Source organism: Doryrhamphus excisus, linkage group LG7, assembly GCF_037039965.1.
Source record: "Doryrhamphus excisus strain RoL-2023G ecotype Guam linkage group LG7, RoL_Dexc_Guam_v1.1, whole genome shotgun sequence".
Classification (NCBI taxonomy): Eukaryota; Metazoa; Chordata; class Actinopteri; order Syngnathiformes; family Syngnathidae; genus Doryrhamphus; species Doryrhamphus excisus.
In genome coordinates, this window is record NC_136363.1 from 8,356,204 (window position 1) to 8,374,978 (window position 18,775).

General features: G+C 40.6%; 1 protein-coding gene across 3 annotated transcripts in view; it reads left to right on the forward strand.

The window, feature by feature from the left end:
* The window catches only part of col16a1 (collagen, type XVI, alpha 1), a 48,834-nt gene that overhangs the window by 22,806 nt on the left and 7,253 nt on the right, over positions 1-18,775 (forward strand). For 2 of the 3 annotated variants that reach the window (XM_078792029.1, XM_078792031.1), the window contains 48 exons: positions 2,026-2,076; positions 2,261-2,293; positions 2,438-2,482; positions 2,828-2,866; positions 3,002-3,064; positions 4,444-4,488; positions 4,589-4,684; positions 4,759-4,797; positions 5,305-5,349; positions 5,432-5,467; positions 5,555-5,677; positions 6,080-6,115; positions 6,496-6,531; positions 7,428-7,556; positions 7,779-7,823; positions 8,176-8,211; positions 8,297-8,350; positions 8,436-8,486; positions 8,563-8,697; positions 8,804-8,839; positions 9,180-9,287; positions 9,426-9,548; positions 9,616-9,669; positions 9,853-9,894; positions 10,053-10,088; positions 10,160-10,213; positions 10,293-10,361; positions 10,451-10,504; positions 10,820-10,846; positions 11,478-11,534; positions 11,765-11,809; positions 11,882-11,953; positions 12,651-12,704; positions 14,885-14,929; positions 15,025-15,144; positions 15,233-15,265; positions 15,344-15,415; positions 15,494-15,538; positions 15,721-15,765; positions 17,471-17,521; positions 17,600-17,656; positions 17,779-17,832; positions 17,916-17,960; positions 18,045-18,098; positions 18,167-18,202; positions 18,399-18,461; positions 18,542-18,613; positions 18,698-18,751. In XM_078792029.1, the coding sequence (XP_078648155.1) occupies positions 2,026-2,076; positions 2,261-2,293; positions 2,438-2,482; positions 2,828-2,866; positions 3,002-3,064; positions 4,444-4,488; positions 4,589-4,684; positions 4,759-4,797; positions 5,305-5,349; positions 5,432-5,467; positions 5,555-5,677; positions 6,080-6,115; positions 6,496-6,531; positions 7,428-7,556; positions 7,779-7,823; positions 8,176-8,211; positions 8,297-8,350; positions 8,436-8,486; positions 8,563-8,697; positions 8,804-8,839; positions 9,180-9,287; positions 9,426-9,548; positions 9,616-9,669; positions 9,853-9,894; positions 10,053-10,088; positions 10,160-10,213; positions 10,293-10,361; positions 10,451-10,504; positions 10,820-10,846; positions 11,478-11,534; positions 11,765-11,809; positions 11,882-11,953; positions 12,651-12,704; positions 14,885-14,929; positions 15,025-15,144; positions 15,233-15,265; positions 15,344-15,415; positions 15,494-15,538; positions 15,721-15,765; positions 17,471-17,521; positions 17,600-17,656; positions 17,779-17,832; positions 17,916-17,960; positions 18,045-18,098; positions 18,167-18,202; positions 18,399-18,461; positions 18,542-18,613; positions 18,698-18,751 (2,814 nt within the window). The remainder of the gene's footprint in view (positions 1-2,025; positions 2,077-2,260; positions 2,294-2,437; positions 2,483-2,827; positions 2,867-3,001; positions 3,065-4,443; positions 4,489-4,588; positions 4,685-4,758; positions 4,798-5,304; positions 5,350-5,431; positions 5,468-5,554; positions 5,678-6,079; positions 6,116-6,495; positions 6,532-7,427; positions 7,557-7,778; positions 7,824-8,175; positions 8,212-8,296; positions 8,351-8,435; positions 8,487-8,562; positions 8,698-8,803; positions 8,840-9,179; positions 9,288-9,425; positions 9,549-9,615; positions 9,670-9,852; positions 9,895-10,052; positions 10,089-10,159; positions 10,214-10,292; positions 10,362-10,450; positions 10,505-10,819; positions 10,847-11,477; positions 11,535-11,764; positions 11,810-11,881; positions 11,954-12,650; positions 12,705-14,884; positions 14,930-15,024; positions 15,145-15,232; positions 15,266-15,343; positions 15,416-15,493; positions 15,539-15,720; positions 15,766-17,470; positions 17,522-17,599; positions 17,657-17,778; positions 17,833-17,915; positions 17,961-18,044; positions 18,099-18,166; positions 18,203-18,398; positions 18,462-18,541; positions 18,614-18,697; positions 18,752-18,775) is intronic. The other variant, XM_078792030.1, reaches the window with a different exon arrangement.

The following is an 18,775-nucleotide window of genomic DNA, read 5'->3' on the forward strand; positions in this document are numbered from 1 at the left end:
CGTGGGTTTTCTCCGGGTACTCCGGTTTCCTCCCACATTCCAAAAACATGCTAGGTTAATTGGCGACTCCAAATTGTCCATAGCTATGAATGTGAGTGTGAATGGTTGTTTGTCTATATGTGCCCTGTGATTGGCTGGCCACCAGCCTCTCAACCGATGAAAGCTGTAATATGCCCCAGCACGCCCGTGACCCTTGTGATTATAAGCAGTAGAAAATGAATGAATAAACTATACCATACTACGTATACTATAGAAACACATTAACAACATGTGTGGCTAACAACATTAGCCATTTTCCAAAAAGAATACTATAGTTAATGTAATCGAAGCAGATCGGTGCACTTGGGATTGCGATTGCGGAACAATACTCTTGACCCATTTTGCTTCTTTGTCTTCATGTTTATGCTGAATATTTGCAGATTATTAAATAGCACAAAATACTGGGAAGATGAATGCAAATTAAACAAATTAGCACCCACAATGTGATTTATCAAACTGAAACCTGTTTGAGGTTGGTGTTTTTGCATCTATATTGACCATGTGTGACAGGAATGTGTGAACTGGCACAGCATTACGCACAAATGGCTGTGGTCATTATGGCGCGAAGTAGACAGGTGCAATGACAGATGAGAGGGAGAGAATCTTGAGAGAATCCGTGCACATGTCAACATATTTGGACTGTCAGAAATAAAAGTAGGAGAGACACATCATCCATCCAGCAATTCCATTTTTGAAGCCAGTCACAAAAATGAGCCATGCCATATCTCCTGCGGGGAAAAAAACAGCATTTCTTGCGTCTGGATCATTCTAGCACACCATCGCATTTAATGTTGGTGTAATAGACTTGACAGACTTTATTGATCCATAAGGGAAATAGCTTGTTTACAGTTGGCTCACTTGACAGAGTGAAAGAAAAACATGCAGTGTGATATGAATTAGATATCATCATATAATATAAACAAGATTTGCACATTTCCAAATAGTGTGTAAAATATAAGTAAATACAAATAAATGTACTCTTTATACTAAGGATGGCAGACAGTACAGCACGATAATGTGAATTATCGTTGACAGGCAGATGAGGTATTGTGGAGTTGGATGGCGTGTGGAATGAACAAAGTAGCGTTCACTGTGGGAACAGAACTGGAGGAGTCTTTTGGAATATGAGCTCTGCTGCCCCTCTATTTAACAATTGTGACACCCCTCACACGAATACTTTAACCTAATAAATCTTAAATTAGATTTTTTTAAATCAAAACAAGCAGTATTGATGAAAAGTACTTGATATTCATAGCATACAGTATATGATGAAAGCATCCACCCTGCTCCTCCCTGTAAACAACATCGGCAAAACCGCTGAGGTTTTAACTACAAGGGCCCGACTGAGCCCACTATCAGAGACAAGAGCCCAGAAACAATGAGTCATCTCCCCATCCATCGATGGGTTTAGGTGTGGATTTCAAAACAAGGAAAGAAGAAAACATTATATTGTGCCTGTGCTGCCTCGCCTGCTTGTGTCCTCCCAGCAAGCCCACAGTTGCAGCGTCAATAAGCCGACTTTATGATGTGTGAAAGCTCACACAAACAGCAGGTGGAAGGTGGGGGGGTTAGTGACTCTGATTTAATTACTTTATTACGCTAAAAAGACTTCAGTTATTTTTTTAATGGCTATCCAGATTTGGTGCTGGCACCCTCCTGTTGCAGAGCAGCTGCTCCACTCAATCGCGTATTGAGGGAATCAAACATTCCCACTGATCCCTATCTCCCATGGGTGCTATGTGTTAATGTGTGAGTGCCCACCTCATATCCCTTTTAACGCACACTTTTTATGAAATAGTGCCACCACATGGTTACAACATAAACTGAAACTTTTGTTAGTTGACCTCAATAAAATGTCTTCATACAATTCATAAATAATTTCTCGACATATTAGGAATTAAAATATCAAGATAATTTATCTGTAGTCATTTTACATGACTTTGGGGTGTGTGGTTGCACACCCGATTGTGTGTGTGTGTGTTTCAGGTTATAAATCTTGCAAGAGTTTCTGGGCTCAAAGGAGAAAAAGGTGACCGGGTGAGTCCGACGGCAAAGTGTGTATAGCAGGGCTAATATGAACGGAATGTGTGACATCATTACATGCCCTGACATGCCTTGTGCTGTAAAGTGGTGCATGGAAGCATATAGAAGTTTTACCCACTGACACACAGACACATATAAATACATATAAATAGCAATTTTGTTTTCCTTTCTGTCCTAGGGTGATGGCTGTTCTGGCTCACATTCAGGTTCAGTAAGTAACGTTCAAAATTTGATCTCACACACACTGCGTCATGTTGAACCAAAAAAAGAACCATCTTGTTATTTGGCAAGCATAAATCTAGCCAAAACACTATCATACGTTAATCGTGCCAACCATGTGTCTCTATAACCTCAGTGTACGGAGGGACCCAAGGGCCAGAAGGGGGAGAGAGGAGAGATGGTGAGTGCCAATCCTCTGATACAGGTCACCGCGCCACCACCCACTGCATCCCAATCTTCCTAACACAACAGCAACTCACCGCTACATTTATTCTCCCCGTTTAAGATTGTGTGCTTCATGTGTTTATTCACTGATTTTACTCTAAATTGTAAAGCATACCTTAGTTTCATGCCTGCATTATGCATGCACGCTCGCAAGTTGTGTGTGTAGCATACGTTTCCTGTTGGGTAGTGTCCAGGATGGCTCACTGGTTACAGCGTTGTCTGCTTTGGACCAGCGGTGTGTGTGATATGACCTTTTAAAACCAGGTCATTGATTTGAACGGTGGACATCTTTCTTCTGCAGGTGCTTCCTGCCAGCTGGGGTGAAGCAGCTGAGTTCAAGGTGAAAGGTTGAAGAAACTATAACTAATCAACGATGGAGACCTGACCTTGTTCTGATCTGTTTCATTTTTGAGCCTATATTTTTTGTCTCCTCTTTTGGTATATCCCTCACCTTTTTCCAACTGCTTCTTGCCAGGGAGTAAAAGGTCAGAAGGGAGAGACTGGACCACAGGGCCTCACAGGCACTCCGGGGAAGGATGTAGGTGTTTCTCTCGATTTGTTCTGACTTTGTTTGCAATGTATTCACAAGTGAATTGAGCGGGAAAGTGTACAAAAGACCATTTTCCAGCAACATGAGCTTTACTGTGCTGGCACCAGCTCCTTGTACATGCATCGGTGCACAAAATACCATATTCCACTCCTCTACAGCAGGGGTGTCCAAACTTTCCACCAAGGACGAGATACTGAAAAATGAAAAGATGTAATGGCCACTTATATCAATATGCTAAAAAGGTAAATATTTTTCAACCAAAGTTGAAATCAGTCTCGTGTTATACGTAAAAAAAACATATTATTACTACAAACTCTACTCTTTGTGCCTTTTCCCCATTTATGCTATTAATTTCCCAAATATTTTGTTCTTGAGTATAATGACTGGATTCCCCCTAGAGTGGCAAGATTTAGCCTTTGGTCTGTCTGGAGCTAATTGGGGTGAAAGATCAGTCAATAGGTCAATTAAAGTCAAAATTAAAACAATGTATTTTCCTGTCAGCTCAAACGTTCACATTTTTTAACAGATAGTCTCCAAAACCTCTCAGTATCTGTGGTTAAATGTCATACTGTTTTGGGGTGCAAATTTTAACCAATTGCACATAACTGCACATGGATTATAGTCTGATCATTAATATACATCAGTTTTCTTGTTTTCACGTTCAAACTGCTCACAAAGCACACTCATAGGCAGACATGCACTTTTATCAGGCTTGCAGATGCTCGCTAAACTTATTGGGCATTACTCTTTTAAGCCCAGACTCCCATTGATATCGCTCCACTCCCCTCTGCCACAGCTTTAAGTCATCTTGGTAATGCCTGTTAGATTAGACTAGAGCAACAAAGCTTGCACAATCAATGCTGCCTCATTGACCGAGCTGTTCATCTCGCACGCAGGCAGCCCCCTGTTCAGGAAGATTTAAACCTTTTAATCTTGCCCGTTCAAAGCAGTGATCCTGCAGACGCAATGGAAAGTTTTTAGGAAACAAATTACAACGTGGGCGTCTACTGTGAGATATTCCCCTGGTTCCTGCATCACATTCAGCCGTTCACCAGGCTAAGTGTTTTTTTTGTATTTTTTTTCGAACATATGGATTTGGCAGAGGATTGACTTTTTTTTTCTTAAGCCCCTATCCATCCAACATAGTGAATATGAATGTGCTGTGTGATTTGAATTAGGCAGGCAGGGAACATGGCTTTGGTAAAGATAATGCCTTTTACATTTCCAATTTTAAGAGGAAAATCAACAGATGTCCTCACAATTGTGGGGGATTGAGGTCTGGAGAGTCTGAATCTGGCTGACACTGATTATGTCACTGACCTGTACTGATGCTGTCACTTTTCTGGCTGTCCATCATCATTTCCCAGGGTCGAGCAGGCTCCATCTGTGTCGTCGGCCCCAAAGGACAGAAGGTCTGTGTGCATTAAGTCTGACACTCAGCTACAGTACCTATCAACTTGTATGCTACATCCTCACTGTTGCATTAGCATGAAACATGATTTTTTTTCTCAGGGTGCTTCTGGTTCAGTGGGTCCTGAAGGCTTGGCTGGGGAGCCAGGGATGCCTGGACCTCCAGGCCTACTAGGGATTGGAAAGCCAGGTCCAGCAGTGAGTAAATTGATTGCACTTCTTATCAGCATAAATATATATTGGCAGAAAATAACTGTGTCTTTCTAATCGAGGGCCCTCCTGGTCAGCCTGGTGGTGCAAAAGGAGACAAGGTAGCTTTTCCATTTTCAAAATGCATCTAAACATTCTTATCACACCCTTGTTAAAAGGAGTCAACCACAGCGAAATAAAACTAAATATAACTAAAATAAATTAAAATGGCTCTGACTTGACTGACTTGACTGACCTGACAGACACAATCCCTCTCCAGTTTGCTGTTTCACTATTTTTGTAAAATATGTTAATGAATAAATTATGCTGTTTCATAACTACTAATAAAAACATTTTTCCCATGCAAAGATTGTATGTTCAACAACTTGGCAAAATGTAATTGTGTCTGTAATTGGTTGAAGTAGTTGCATTGCTCCTTTCCTATTCAGTAAGTTACAGTTCTGGTTCTATGGTTATGATCAGACATTTTATAATATCTGTGGTGTAAAGAACACATCTTTATAGAAAATTTGCTTTAACTCCAAAATGTACAACTTTTGGATTATTCAGCTTTGGATGTAGTCTTGTCCATATTGGTTTTCAACATGTATAATGCTGTGTCCTAACAGGGGGACATAGGACCTCAAGGGGATGAAGGATTGCACGGAGATCCAGTGAGATATCTTTAAGATTAAATTTCAGTAATGTATGCATTAGCTTCAAAAATACAGTATTCAGGCATCTCCCAACTCTTAGGGGCCGAGGGGACCAGCAGGGCCGAAAGGAGCAAAGGTATTACAGTCAGTAAACATTGCCTTTTTTCTCCATGACTGTTTGTTGTGTTCTTTTGTATAATTTGTGTTTGACTGCTATTTTCAGGGTGACCCGTGCGAAGTGTGCCCCACACTACCAACTGATATCGGCAACACCGTATCTCTGCAAGGTATGCCGGGCCAGAAAGGCGAGCCCGGATTACCAGGCATTGGAGAGAGAGGACCACCTGTAAGTGGAATAGTATTCAGTACTTTCCTTTTCTGCTATGTTTAACATTTCTACAGTCTAGATTCGAACCAGACCTAACCAGCTTTAGCAGATCTTTGAGCATTTGTCTCTGGAATGCATTTGTCTCTTTGCATTTTTCATTCTGCAGAAGCCAGGCAAGGCTTGGGCTTGTACCAACCCTTACAACTTTCACTGTGTTGTTGTGGCTCTCTGTTCATTTAGCACCTTTCCAAATGGAATGGAAAATGATGTGGTGAGGTGTGTGGGGCCCTATGCGATTCTTTGCAATTAGTTCCAATATTGCAAGCATCCTTTTTAGAACTAAAGGTGCAGGATTTGGGATGTGACCTCACTCACTGACAACCTTGAAAAATGACACATCTTTTTTATGTTTGTCATCAGGGACCTGCAGGTCTGGATGGCAAAGCCGGACAGAAGGTATATAGCTCCTACTTGTTCATTTATAGCCTATAGTTCTTTCATATTCCATGCAAGTGCTGCATAAAAACACTCATCTGCATCCTAACACATTCAGATATGCATTGGCTTTTGCAGAGGGGATCTCTTTGCAAGCAGATGGAAAGTGCAATCATTCCCTTTGAGTGCACACACAGCTGACTTGCTAGATGTACACACATACCCACATGTGCACAAAGCCCACCCATGCACTTTGTCATGCTCACAGACTCCTACATCTGCCTAATTACAGCGACCCGTATGCTTTCGATGCCATGTCTAGACACGACATCCCAAAGCAAACATGTTCTCCAAGGGGAAGTTATCATGATAAATTACATCTTGAATATTTCTTTTGACAGGGACAACCAGGATCACATGGTGCTAAAGGGGAAAAGGTCAGTGTGGCGTAGTCATAGTTTGGATGGGAGATGAAGTAGTTTTGATAAAAATACATTGCTAAATAATATCACATAATATCATGATTGATTACCATATAAATTGCTCCAGTGTAAAGTCACATGTGTCATGAAAAAGAAAATAACATATATAAGTCATGCTGGAATATAATTTGTTTAATTTGTATAATTTATTTCACAAAATTCAAGACCAAGAACGGGCATTTCACCTGGAAAGGCATATTTTTTGATTGTGCAGTTATTCAACCATACCTGGGAGGCTAAATTAACATAGCCAGTAAGCAAGTTCACCAATCACCCGATTGTTTTCCACATCACTGAATCTGTTAAATTCATAGCTAGAGTGCTTTTGATGGTAATGTTCACTTTCGTTCTTTTAGTCAGTCAGTCACAAACATGTTAAATTACATATATTTTGAACTATAAGTTGCAGGACCAGCCAAACATTGAAAGAAAGTGCAATTTAGTCCGGAAAATACGCTAATTTGCTTGATTTACAGTACATAGTTTAACTTCTTATAATGTGGTTCATTGTAGGCCGTGTAAAGTTAAGGGTCAATTGATCCATTCTGTAAATTGAGGTTTTGATGTTTTATCCAAGCTCCTTTAGACTTTCAGGGATTAGTTTCTCAGGGCAGGACCACTCTGAATTTTAAATAGAAGATGCCCATGATGGCTGAGGTCCAAGATTCATCAAGTTCTGTCCCTGTTCAACGAGTTACTAGTCAGAGTTTTTAATCAGTACATGTCTATTTAGGGTCAATGCCTTACTTGTAAAATATAACAAATTATCCAACCAAGTGATTGGTTTGCAGCGACTACACTCTCTGGTCTGTAGCTATGTTCCTGTTGACCCACATCGGATTTGTCTGTAGGGTGAGGCCTGTTCTGTGTGTCCCACCCTGGGAGAGCTACCCCCAAATCTGGTCCCTGGTGTCATGAGTCAGACTCTGCAGGTGAAGGGCCAAAAAGGAGAAGCAGGCTTTGGAATTAAAGGAGAACAAGTAGGTATATTTGTTGAGTTCTGTAACAATTATTCTTGCTACTTTGTAGAACTTTCCAGAAACATTGAGATGCGGTAGTATGGAATTGATTGGGTAATTGTCTTTGTTTGACTATATGCGCATTTTTGTTTTTGTTTGCATCAGTGTTTTTTCTTGCATGTGTGAGCCGCAATAAGGACCTTCATTAAAATGATGCATTGTTTCACTTTTTCTCCACCACAGGGAGAGGTGGGAAATGTAGGACCACCTGGTCCTAGAGGAGAGAAGGCAAGTAACATAAATAAGAAACAAGACTCCTCGTAGGTGACCCCAATAGCAGGATATGCTTAAGTCCTGCATAGGGGGAATTCATTCAGTTGATTGCTAAATGGGTCTTTTAATAGACTACAGGAGCTAGATATTCACCATGGGGCAATCATTTTTAGTCTAGACAGCGTGCTATAGGGATTTTAGTCAGGGAGCATAACGGTAGAAATCCTAGATAGTGAAGAACTAAATGCATTTGACGTGGTTTCCTGTGGGGTGCATCTGAGGATGAAACATGAATTACCAATTCAAAAGACCCATCCCTTTTCATTAATTTGTGGAATTCTCTTTTTTTTTTGTGGCTTGTCTGCAGGGTAATGCAGGGCGAAGAGGAGCTGATGGTAAGCCGGTGAGTTCAGAGTAAACTCTTTGAAACAGAGTGTTCTGCTTGGCATCAATCAAATTGTAAAAAGATGTGCTTTCGTAAATTATAGGGAAAACCTGGGGTGAAAGGATCTGCTGGAAAGAACGGAGAAAAGGGTGAAAGGGTAGGTAAATAAAAGCTGATTCTTAGTTATTTGCCAGTGGTGCAAACGTATTTCAAATAGTATCTCAAGGTGTTGTTATTTGCAGGGAGATACAGGACTTCCTGGTTTTAGTCTTCCTGGCCAGAAAGGAGAGAAAGTAAGATGTCCTCCTTTGTCTGCATCAGAGTGATTGTCATGCAAACTAACTATCCTTCCTCTCCCTCCATCTCAAGGGCGAATGTGGTGTGTGCCAGCCATATGAGGTTGGCAGCGGACCGGCCAGCATCAAAATACCTGAAGGAACAACAGGCAAGCCAGGCCCTCCAGGTTCTCCCGGACCTCCGGGGCTTGGTGCAGAAGGCAAACAGGTTCAATGATCTTCTGATCTCAACACGATAACACTGAGAGATTTCCAGAGTCAAGAGTTCACTTATGATATAAAAACAGTGACATTACTGTTGTACACCCACACAGGGCCCCCCAGGAGTTGCTGGAGAGAAAGGAGATAAGGTAAGCTCCCTAATAGATTTTCTTCCTAACAGCCATGTGTGGTCGCTGATGCCCGCAAAGACACATTAACCACTTAAAACATTAAGCAGGTCTTGGCAACCTAAATGCATCAATAAATCATTTTGTTCATATTGTGGGTATATTTTTGATATAACAGTCCTCAAATAGCTAAGGTGATCTAAACATCTAGTATCAAATGATTTAGGATGCTACAAGAAACCCTGCGCCATAATACATAATACCACCAACCATGGTTGGTTGTATTTCACATTAATAATATCAAAGAACCATACATTAACGGCTATTTTAGGTGGTTTTAACCCTTGTACTGTATTATTAGGGTGACCAAGGAGACCAAGGAGATAAGGGAGATGATGGCGCTCCTGGAGTGCCAGGATTGCCTGGAGAGCCTGGACGAAATGGACTAATGGGCTTGAAGGGGGAGAAGGTACAATATATGTTGTAAAATGTTTGTTATGAAATGCCAATGTTAGATGTTTGACATGGATATGCTAAATGGGGTTGCTAACTATAGTTTGTTCTTCAAGGTTTCTGGATCTGAATTTGATTTGATCTGTTTTGTCAGGGTGATGCTTGTACCAGCTGTTCATCTCTGGGCACTGCAGCGGGTGATGGTGTTGCTGTGCCTGGGCCAAAGGGAGAGAGAGGAGAGCCTGGTGCCCCAGGAGAGGGGAAGCCTGGCAGAAATGTGAGTTTTTGGTACTTGTCCCTTTAAATTAGACGAAGATTTCACCTCATGTCTTTGTCTTTTTAAGGGTAAACCAGGCTTACCGGGCATACAGGGACCTCCTGGTCTCAAAGGGAGCAAGGTATATGTGTCCTTTTTTGTTGTTTGAAAGCATTTAAAGTTGGGATTACCTGACATTGACAGGGTGAATTGATTGATAAGACAAGTGTTTAGTTGTCATTGTGCAGTCATACAATCTCCTGAAGAAGAAACAAACTTTAAATGTCACTGACTTCTAAGTATTTGCATGGTCTGCCCCCTCCAGGGAGAATCTGGACTTGCAGGAGTTGGTCTTCCTGGTCCACAAGTAAGGCAAACTTGTCAATAAAATATGTGCAGATAGATGTAACACTATTGGTATTTTTACTGAATACCACATCTTTCTCAGTGTTTACATTTTTCATATCTGCCAGATGTGTTGTGGGGGACTGTAAGCTTTCTGCAAACCTGTAATCTCTCTTGCAGGGTATCGAGGGACCAAGAGGACTTCCCGGTCTTGTTGTAAGTTTCTCAAATCTTGAATGATCTACATTTTGATGTTTTGATTCGGTACAAAATTGTGTTTTCTTCAGGGACCTCCTGGATTCATTGGATTACCCGGCCCAGCTGGTTCTGCTGGTGAACAGGTTGCATCAAATTGCCATTTATTAGTTGCAGTAGGCTCTATTTGAGTAGAAGTACTACATCGATGTTTTCTGGTCACAGGGCATGAGAGGGGATACTGGACCTCCAGGACCACAGGGGCCAATGGGCATCGGCGTAACAGGACCCCCAGTATGACATCATTGACTCTTTTTGCAAGTGTAAAAATGGCACCATATGCATGTATTGTTGTCGAACACACTTTTATTTATCTCTCGCAGGGTAGAGACGGAGCCCCCGGCTCTCGTGGGTTGCCAGGAGCTGATGGAAGACGTGTGAGTCTTTATTTAAAGTTATATTTACATATTCTATGTGTCTGTATCTGCAATTTAAAGAGATGCTATTTGTAATTTCAATTGTTGCCACCTTGTGGGTCCTTTTTTTTTTTTTTTTTTAGCTTCAGTTAGAATTTCCCTTGATTTTCGGTTGCATTGGTAACCAAGGATGTCTGCCTCTATCTCGAGGAGGGGCAATGTCTTCCACCATCTCATCCTATGTCCCCTATTCTGTGCTCAGCTCATGGCCCTGTGATCTCTCTTCTGCATTAACAAACAATTGTGTGTGTGCATTGTGTGTGTCTTCTCTTGCAGGGAGTTGATGGCGCTAAGGGGGACAAGGTAAGTCTACCATTTTGTTTGGATGAAGTGATCTCGGAGGGGTTAGAGTATGAGAGGGTGGAACAGATGGTAATCACGCACACACACACACCCACACTGGCTGTAGGGCATAGATAGAGGAGCAGCAAAGGTGACAAGTGTGTTGTAGCTGTCAGAAAAGAGTCGCTTCATAGTCATAGTCAATAATTGTGTAAGACCATTAATTACCATTATTCAAGTTAGTCAAGGAAATAGTGCCACTTTTAAGAGTCGTATGGGTTTACATGGAGGGAAGTCAACTAAATGAAGTGGCTATGCGTAAAAGATGTTTCGTTAATACATTTACTTGATGTATTGTGAAGACACACTGCTGTTTAGGAGGTTTACACCTGTTTTGCATAGTGCATTTTCCTGTCCGCTATTTGCTTGCACAGCATAGTTTTGGTTGACAATTTCATCTAATGCGACTCCGGGCTGTAATGAAGTGTTAAACATATTCAGAGTGTTTAATCTTCCACAGCTATGAGCGTCACCTAATGCCCAACATTCTGGGATTAAAACTACTTTTTAAAAAAGTCCAGAGTTGTATAATAGTTTTGAAGGCTATACTGCACTTTAATATGTTTTGTATATTCATATCTGTATATTTTAGGGCGACCCTGGAGAGTGCAACTGCATAATGCCAATGCACTCAGGCATCGGTGGACCAGTGAGTATAGTCATAAGCATCCTTTTTACAGAATCGTTACCTAGCACCAGCAGTCTGTACTGATCAGAATAGAAGATGGGCCCTCTATTTTAGTAAATATATATACTGAGGAATGGCCTTATACCATTGGTTACCTGTACCATTACACCCCTGGTATTTAGTGACTTCTGTTTATATACATTGTTTTACTGAAAATACTCAAAGTTGCTCTAATTCTTCTTGCCATCCAGGGAGCTCCGGGAGCTGCAGTAAGCCCATGGCAGCCTGGGCCTCAGGTCTGTTTTTTAACTATGAATAATAATGTTATGTGTCAGTTGTCGCCATATGTGCATGTTTTTGTGTTGCAGGGACCTCCAGGACCTCCAGGCCCCCCTGGTCCACCTGGACCTCAAGGTTTTGATGGACTGCAAGGGCCACAGGTAAGAATCATGGACTGTGGGGCGGTGAGGAATTCTCTCTAAAGTTGAATTCAGCCGCCAGTCCATTCGCCTGAATTGAACTTTAAAGTTGAGGGTTTGGCTTGGTTGTTTGGGTTATTTAAGTGAGGATTGACATGCTTTGCAAATTGATGGTTGATAAAATGCATGTTGAACTGACTTGACTAAATCGTAGGTGGCCAACAGCTTCATTTACAATAAAGCCCAGTAAAGCAGGATGGAAGAATAAAAATGCACTAACCCACCTGGTGCTTCATGCTTTAATGCACGTAGTTAGCAACTTTGGGAAATGTCAGTCAAGACATAAACAGCTATTTGAAGGTCTTCTGTAAGATGTTGGCTAAACATTTGTGCATTTTTAGCTGCTGCTGTCGTAGTTTGCTTGATTTCTGAAATGCCTTCAAATAAAGTGTTTCTGTGGTGAGTCAAAGGTGTAAAAAAGACAGCATGAGTGGCGATAAGGATACTTTTTGTTCATAATGTCTAAATTACAACTACTACAGGATGCAATTTGTTTTTAATTCATAGAACAAAAATATTTTGATAAGCCGTAGGAGAAGGAACAGGTTTAACCGTTTTTCACCCTGACCCTTTGACTCTGCCTCAAACTCTGGTGGAGATGGGAGCGGCTATCCCTCGATTGGCAACAAATCAGTTCAACCTCAGTTCCTTCTTTCAGGGTATCCCTGGAAACGACGGGATACCGGGGAAACCGGGTTTGCCAGGATACGTTGTAAGTAAAAGTAGAAAGAAAAGGAGGAGAGGTGGCACACTATTTTACTGGTTCCCGATGTACAACAGACACCCAAGAACAGTCGACCGTACAAGTGTGTTCCGTTCCTAGACTAGAGACTTATGCTGTTATCACTGTCTATTTCATAGCAGCATATCTTTCCACATGTTCAAAGGTACCATCTGTATCCTTCATGATGATCTTCACTTTTCAGCATCTTGGACTTGGCATGTACCACCGTTTACTTCCCCACCGATCTTACAGCATCTAATTTAAAAAATTTCACTTTTATACGCTGCCACACGAGAAGGCTGCTTCACTTGGCAGTCATAACGGAGATGTAACGCATAGATACCTAAAACGAACAAAAGTAATGCATTGCTTCCTCTTTGTGTAGCCAGTCCGCATGTAATTATCTGCCTACGTATTACTCCGATGTCCTAGTTCTCTTATTTTTTGTTCAGTATTAAAAATGAATGACCACCAAACCACCAAACAGCAAAACTTGGAGACCACTTGTATTCGAGCACACCCCTCACATTTCAGCAATCATGTTATTGCATCTTCTGGATAATACCCCACAAACTTGGATACGTGTGTGGTCAGCCACACACAGACCGTTTATAGTCTGCAGGACGAAGCAAGTGAGATTCTCTCACAAACCGTTATGAGGAGCCACATTCTTTTCTCCAAGGTTTGACCTTTGTGTTGTGTAACACATCAAAACTACTTTCCCATCTGCAGTATAATTCTGAGGGCTCAAAATGCTGCAATGAAACACATTGCAATTAGCAATTTTCACCAGAAGTGGATATGACATTCCAACAAAGAGACATCATTGGAGCAGTCAAATGCACAAAAGTGTATTGTTAGACACTTTACAGTCAATAGTGTGCAAAAAAAAACTCTGATCTGAATCTGAACAATGTCAAATGGGTTAGTAATGGTTTTGAAAGCAGGCCAAACGCTATTGATACACTCTTCAGTGAAAAGGACCGTTGCTTTGATGGGGAGCAACCTGCCTCTTACAGTAATTGTTACTGAGCAATCATGCTGTAAACAGACAGTGAGAGTGAGGTTTTTTTTCTTGGTTTTTATACTAGTCTATCATGTTTTGTGTGTTTTGGAGACTATTCTGTGCGTCCCTATTTCGTCTGTTGATTCAGTTTTGTTTTGTTGCTAAGGTTTATTTGTTTTTGTTTAAAACAACCCACAGTGCCTGGTGATAAGGCAAAAAAACAATCAGGGCATAGCACAGTATTGTTGGTGTTCTATCAAATCTCCTGGGCTCTTTCTGAAGCTATGCAGCAATTCAAATTCTATTGTGTGAGGTGCGTTTGTTTTGGGTTAGAAGTGTAATTGTCTTTTCTGTCATATTGAAGTTAAACTTGAGGCAGTATAATGATCAATGATTCTGAATTAATAGCGTTAGATATTATTATAACACCTCCAGTTTCAGTCTATTGGCTCAGTGCATATTCGGTTTCATAGCTTCTGGCAAAAGGCCTTCTTGAAACACACTCGCATAGCGCAATCAGACTTGCGCAACACTTAGCTATGGCTCTCTAGAGTGAAAGTACAACATATAAAGCAGTTGCCCTGTTAGAAAGTGAAAGTTAAGCTTGTGCGTGTGTGTGTGTGCGTGTGTGTGTGTGCGTGTGCGTGTGCGTGTGTGTGTGTGTGTGTGTGTGTGTGTGTGTGTGTGTGTGTAAGAGAGAGAACAACTGTTGTGTGTGCCTCTTACACCAGTGTGTTTCCATGAGCCATAGCTAAGTGGTGTGCACGCCTGATTGTGCTATGTGAGTGGGTGTCATGGAGGCCTATTGGCAAAAGCTATGAAACTGAATATGCACTATAAATTAATAGTTCTGAATTAATAATTAACTATTAATTCAGAACCATCGATCGTTATACAGCATCAAATTTAACTTCAATATGACTTTGATTGTGCTATGTGAGTGTGCTATTTAATTGCTGTTTAATTGTTATATCATGCAGTCAGGTACTTGTACATTATAATTGGTAGAAGCCCTTTTATATTATTGTCCGAGCATCAAGAAATCACTCAAAAGAGCACAATTAATCTAATTAACCTTTTTATTATTTGTCAAATGAGTTGATTTTTCTAATGATAATCTTTAATGACAATCAATTTTGAAATAAAACCTTAATTTTTCCAGAAGGCTGACCTGCAGATGCCATCCCAGGATGCTTCTGAAGAAGACGTAAGTGCATCCTTTTTTTTTCTCTTATGCAAGCATGATGAAAAAAAACTTTTCTATTTTTCATATTTGTGTTTTCCTTCTATTCTGTTAAACAGAAGGCATGTGTTGGGGACTGTTCCCAAGGTATGCCAGGGGTTCCAGGTATGGCAAATGCCAAAGGAGAAAAGGAAGACCAGGGAAAACCCGGTGTAACCCCTGTGGAGAACTGTGACAGTGTAAGAAACAGAGGATTTTACTCATGCATTCAAAGGGTCTTTGTTATGGGTAGACATAATAATATTTCAATAACTTGTCTCGTTGCAGTGTGTGGACAAACTACAGGCAACACAACCAAGGGTCAGATAAGACTCAAAGTCACACAAACACATACAATTGAATTCCATACAGATTTTATTTAATCCTCGGCCATTGCAGGATGACTGTACCTGTACGGGACAACCTGGAGTTCCAGGGGTGCCTGGATCACAGGGAATGAGAGGGGACCCTGTGAGTTGGTGCTTGTTTTTCACATTTTGGGATTTTTTTGTTCCATGATTGTATTAAGTTTCGTATTCTTTGCTACAGGGTATACAAGGAGAGAGAGGACAAGCTGGAATTCCAGGAATGATGGTGATAAAACCAGATAAAACCAATAAAACATAAAAATATGTGCTCTTTAACAATGTACAAGTAATTACCTTTGGTAGGAAATGAATATAACACTGGAGTTTATAATGATGCAAGGCTTAAAGCCATATGTGTTTTATTTTATATTATTTATATTTAATTTTATCCACACCATCTTTTCACAGGGACCTCCGGGTTTCGCAGGTCCCCAAGGCCCACCCGGTTCACCTGTAAGTTTCACTTATACTCTCCTTTTTCAAAACTCTTTTCACAAAAGCCGTAAAAATCTTAAACATCTGTTTTAGAAGTGCTAAAATATGCAAAAAATAAAGTAAAATTTGTTTTCATCTAAAATAGTGCTCATCTTCCTGCCTGTGATTATGCAGTAGCATCACTCTATCGTGTGCCTTTCCATGTGGCTTTTTAATGAAAAGTTATTTCAGATGAAGGACTGATTGGATCATTGCTTCTTCCTGATGAGATTGAGAGCCCCCCCACCCCCCAACCCCCCTATCTGTTCCCCTCTTGATGTGGATTTATAGTGTTGGTAGCGTAAATGAATGAGCTGTCAGAGTGGAAGTCATTTGCACTGTAGTAGCACTTTAAAGCACCTGCTAGCTTTCGCTGCATGTGTTCGTTTGCGCTGTTTGGGTGCGACAAGCAGAAAAGCCTCACCTGAATATATTAGTCATCATCATTGTTTTAGAATTTGCTCACAGCTGCCAATCCTCTGACGACCAATTAGCAATCACTCTCTTTAAATTACGATCATCAGTAATCACGTTGTGATGAAGACAATTATATCGCACATTTTTGTGACATGCATGTTTATTTTCCTTTAAAAGTTTCAACAACATTGACAACATTAAATGGGAACTGTGTTGTTGCAAGTGTTGTCGCTGCTAGCATAGGTATGTGTATCAATACCCCTCAAAAAAAAGGTTTTGGTAGTGTTTTAAATCATCAAAATAGGGCAAGATATGGCAACTATTACATGTTTTCAACAGGGTACATGTTAATGCATGATCAACTTTTTTTTAGAGGGCTTCGTAGTCAAAATAAGTGTATCCCAGCATAATGACAGCATTGTAAGTTAGCTCAAATTAACTTGTTTTAATCATGTAATAAGGCACAGAAAAGGGAAGGAAAGTTGTGTTCATGTTTCACATAAGGATTGTGAATCATGGGCAAAAGTCCCCAAAAATTGTAGTTCCCCTTTAAAAATTTAAATTGCTCATTTCCAATACATAATATCTAACCGTTTATTGTGGTTAATTGGTTCCAGACCTGTGCCTACAGCATTAAAAACCTGTTTACAACCTTCTAAATACTGTTTGTAACATAATTAGAGTTCCCTAGACATGAAATAATACCCTTATAGTCACCTTACACTTAGCTGGGATAGGCTCCAGCATACATGCAACCCTAGTGAGCGGCATAGAAAATGAATGGATGGATAGACCTAAATAAGACATCTTAGGGACTCGCACACTGGCGTTGTTGTGTTTTTTTTTTTACTTTTAATTTTTTAATTTTTATTTATACTGGTATGGCAGTATAATGTTTATAACTGTTTATTGTTGAGTCTAAAAGTTTTCTACAGGCAACATTGTCAATCTGGAACCAATGAATTCACTGTCAATTTATTTTCTGAGGGAATTCTTGGAAATCGAACATTAAGGAATGGATTGTGATCAACATTTTGAGGTTTCACTGTAGTATCTTTTGTTCACAACTGTCGCTTTTATAAAGGGTGAAGTTTAATATTTTAAGGACATTACATGAGTTTTTGTTGGAGAAAATGTGTTTCGGCTGATTTGGTTGAAAAGCTCTGATGATCACCGTTAGAGCAGATATGAAATAACATCCTGTTCATATCAACTTGACTTTTTCTTGCATTTAGAACAAAACATACATATTACATCCTCTTCTCAGGGTCAGCAAGGTGAGCAGGGACCATCAGGACTGGCTGGACTCAAGGGTGAACAGGAAAGTATCTGCCAATCAATATCTCTGTAATGATATTTTGTAGAAAACAACTCATTATTTCCATCATCTTCACCTCAGGGCCCTTCAGGGACGCCTGGGTATCCAGGTTCCATGGGGCCTCCTGGAATGCCTGTAAGCTCTTTTCCAAGCCTCATTATATAAGAACAAAAGTGATCTGATCTGATGGACACATTGATGGTTACTTTCATATGTGATCTGGAATTGATTAGTTGCGCCTTGCTTATTTTCTACAGGGATTGAAAGGCGAACGTGGGAGCCCAGGGACCAGCGGTGAGAAAGGAGAAATGGTACGTCGCAACACTGATGCTATCTCCCTTATTAAAAGCATTATACCTGCTGCCTGTATTTTACATTTTCACCTCCGCTGCAGGGTCCGGCTGGTCTCCCCGGGTACCAAGGACAGGCGGGCGCACCGGTGAGTGTTTCATTATGAATTCTCTTTTTTTGGGTTTTTACCTTTCAATAGATAGAAAGAAAGTGACCCCTTATTTGTTTGTAGGGAGGTAAAGGAGACACAGGACCATCAGGACCCGAAGGACTAAAAGGGGATCAGGTAGGTGTGGCCAAATACAAAACAAAATTCAAACAATTTGAATAAAACATAATATGTTTTCTTTGAAGGGCTTCCAAGGACAACCAGGATTCCCAGGACCACCAGTATGATTTTAGGTTTTCACTCATACGTACAGTAAATGCTCCATTCAATTAACCACCAAGTCTCATATAGTCTCTGGTAGCATAAGCTACAAAAAGTGTAATGGGTTTTCATATTTCACTATTATTGCCTGCTTCCAATTATAATTATAGCATTTATGGTACTCATTTACTCCTTTTTTTACTTTCTAATTCTCAGGGTCCACCAGGTCCCGCAGGCAAATCAGGAAGGGAAGGACTCCCAGGACTCAAGGGTGAAAAGGTGATTAGAAATTGTGGATCCCATATCTGTGATACCAGTATATTTGATAATTATTGATGATTTTTTTTCTTTTTTCACAGGGCAATGATGGCAACCAAGGTTCTCAAGGACCAACAGGACCACCAGGCTCCCCAGGCTCCCCAGGGCTGATGGTACATACATATAATAAAACATGTTCTATAATACATGTTTTTATTTCACTGTGAAACGTCAGCTGCTTCTGCTTGCAATCAAAGGGCCCTCCTGGCATCGAAGGGATAGATGGTAAAGATGGAAAGCCAGGGCTTCGAGTAAGTAATTGGCTCATGATGGGG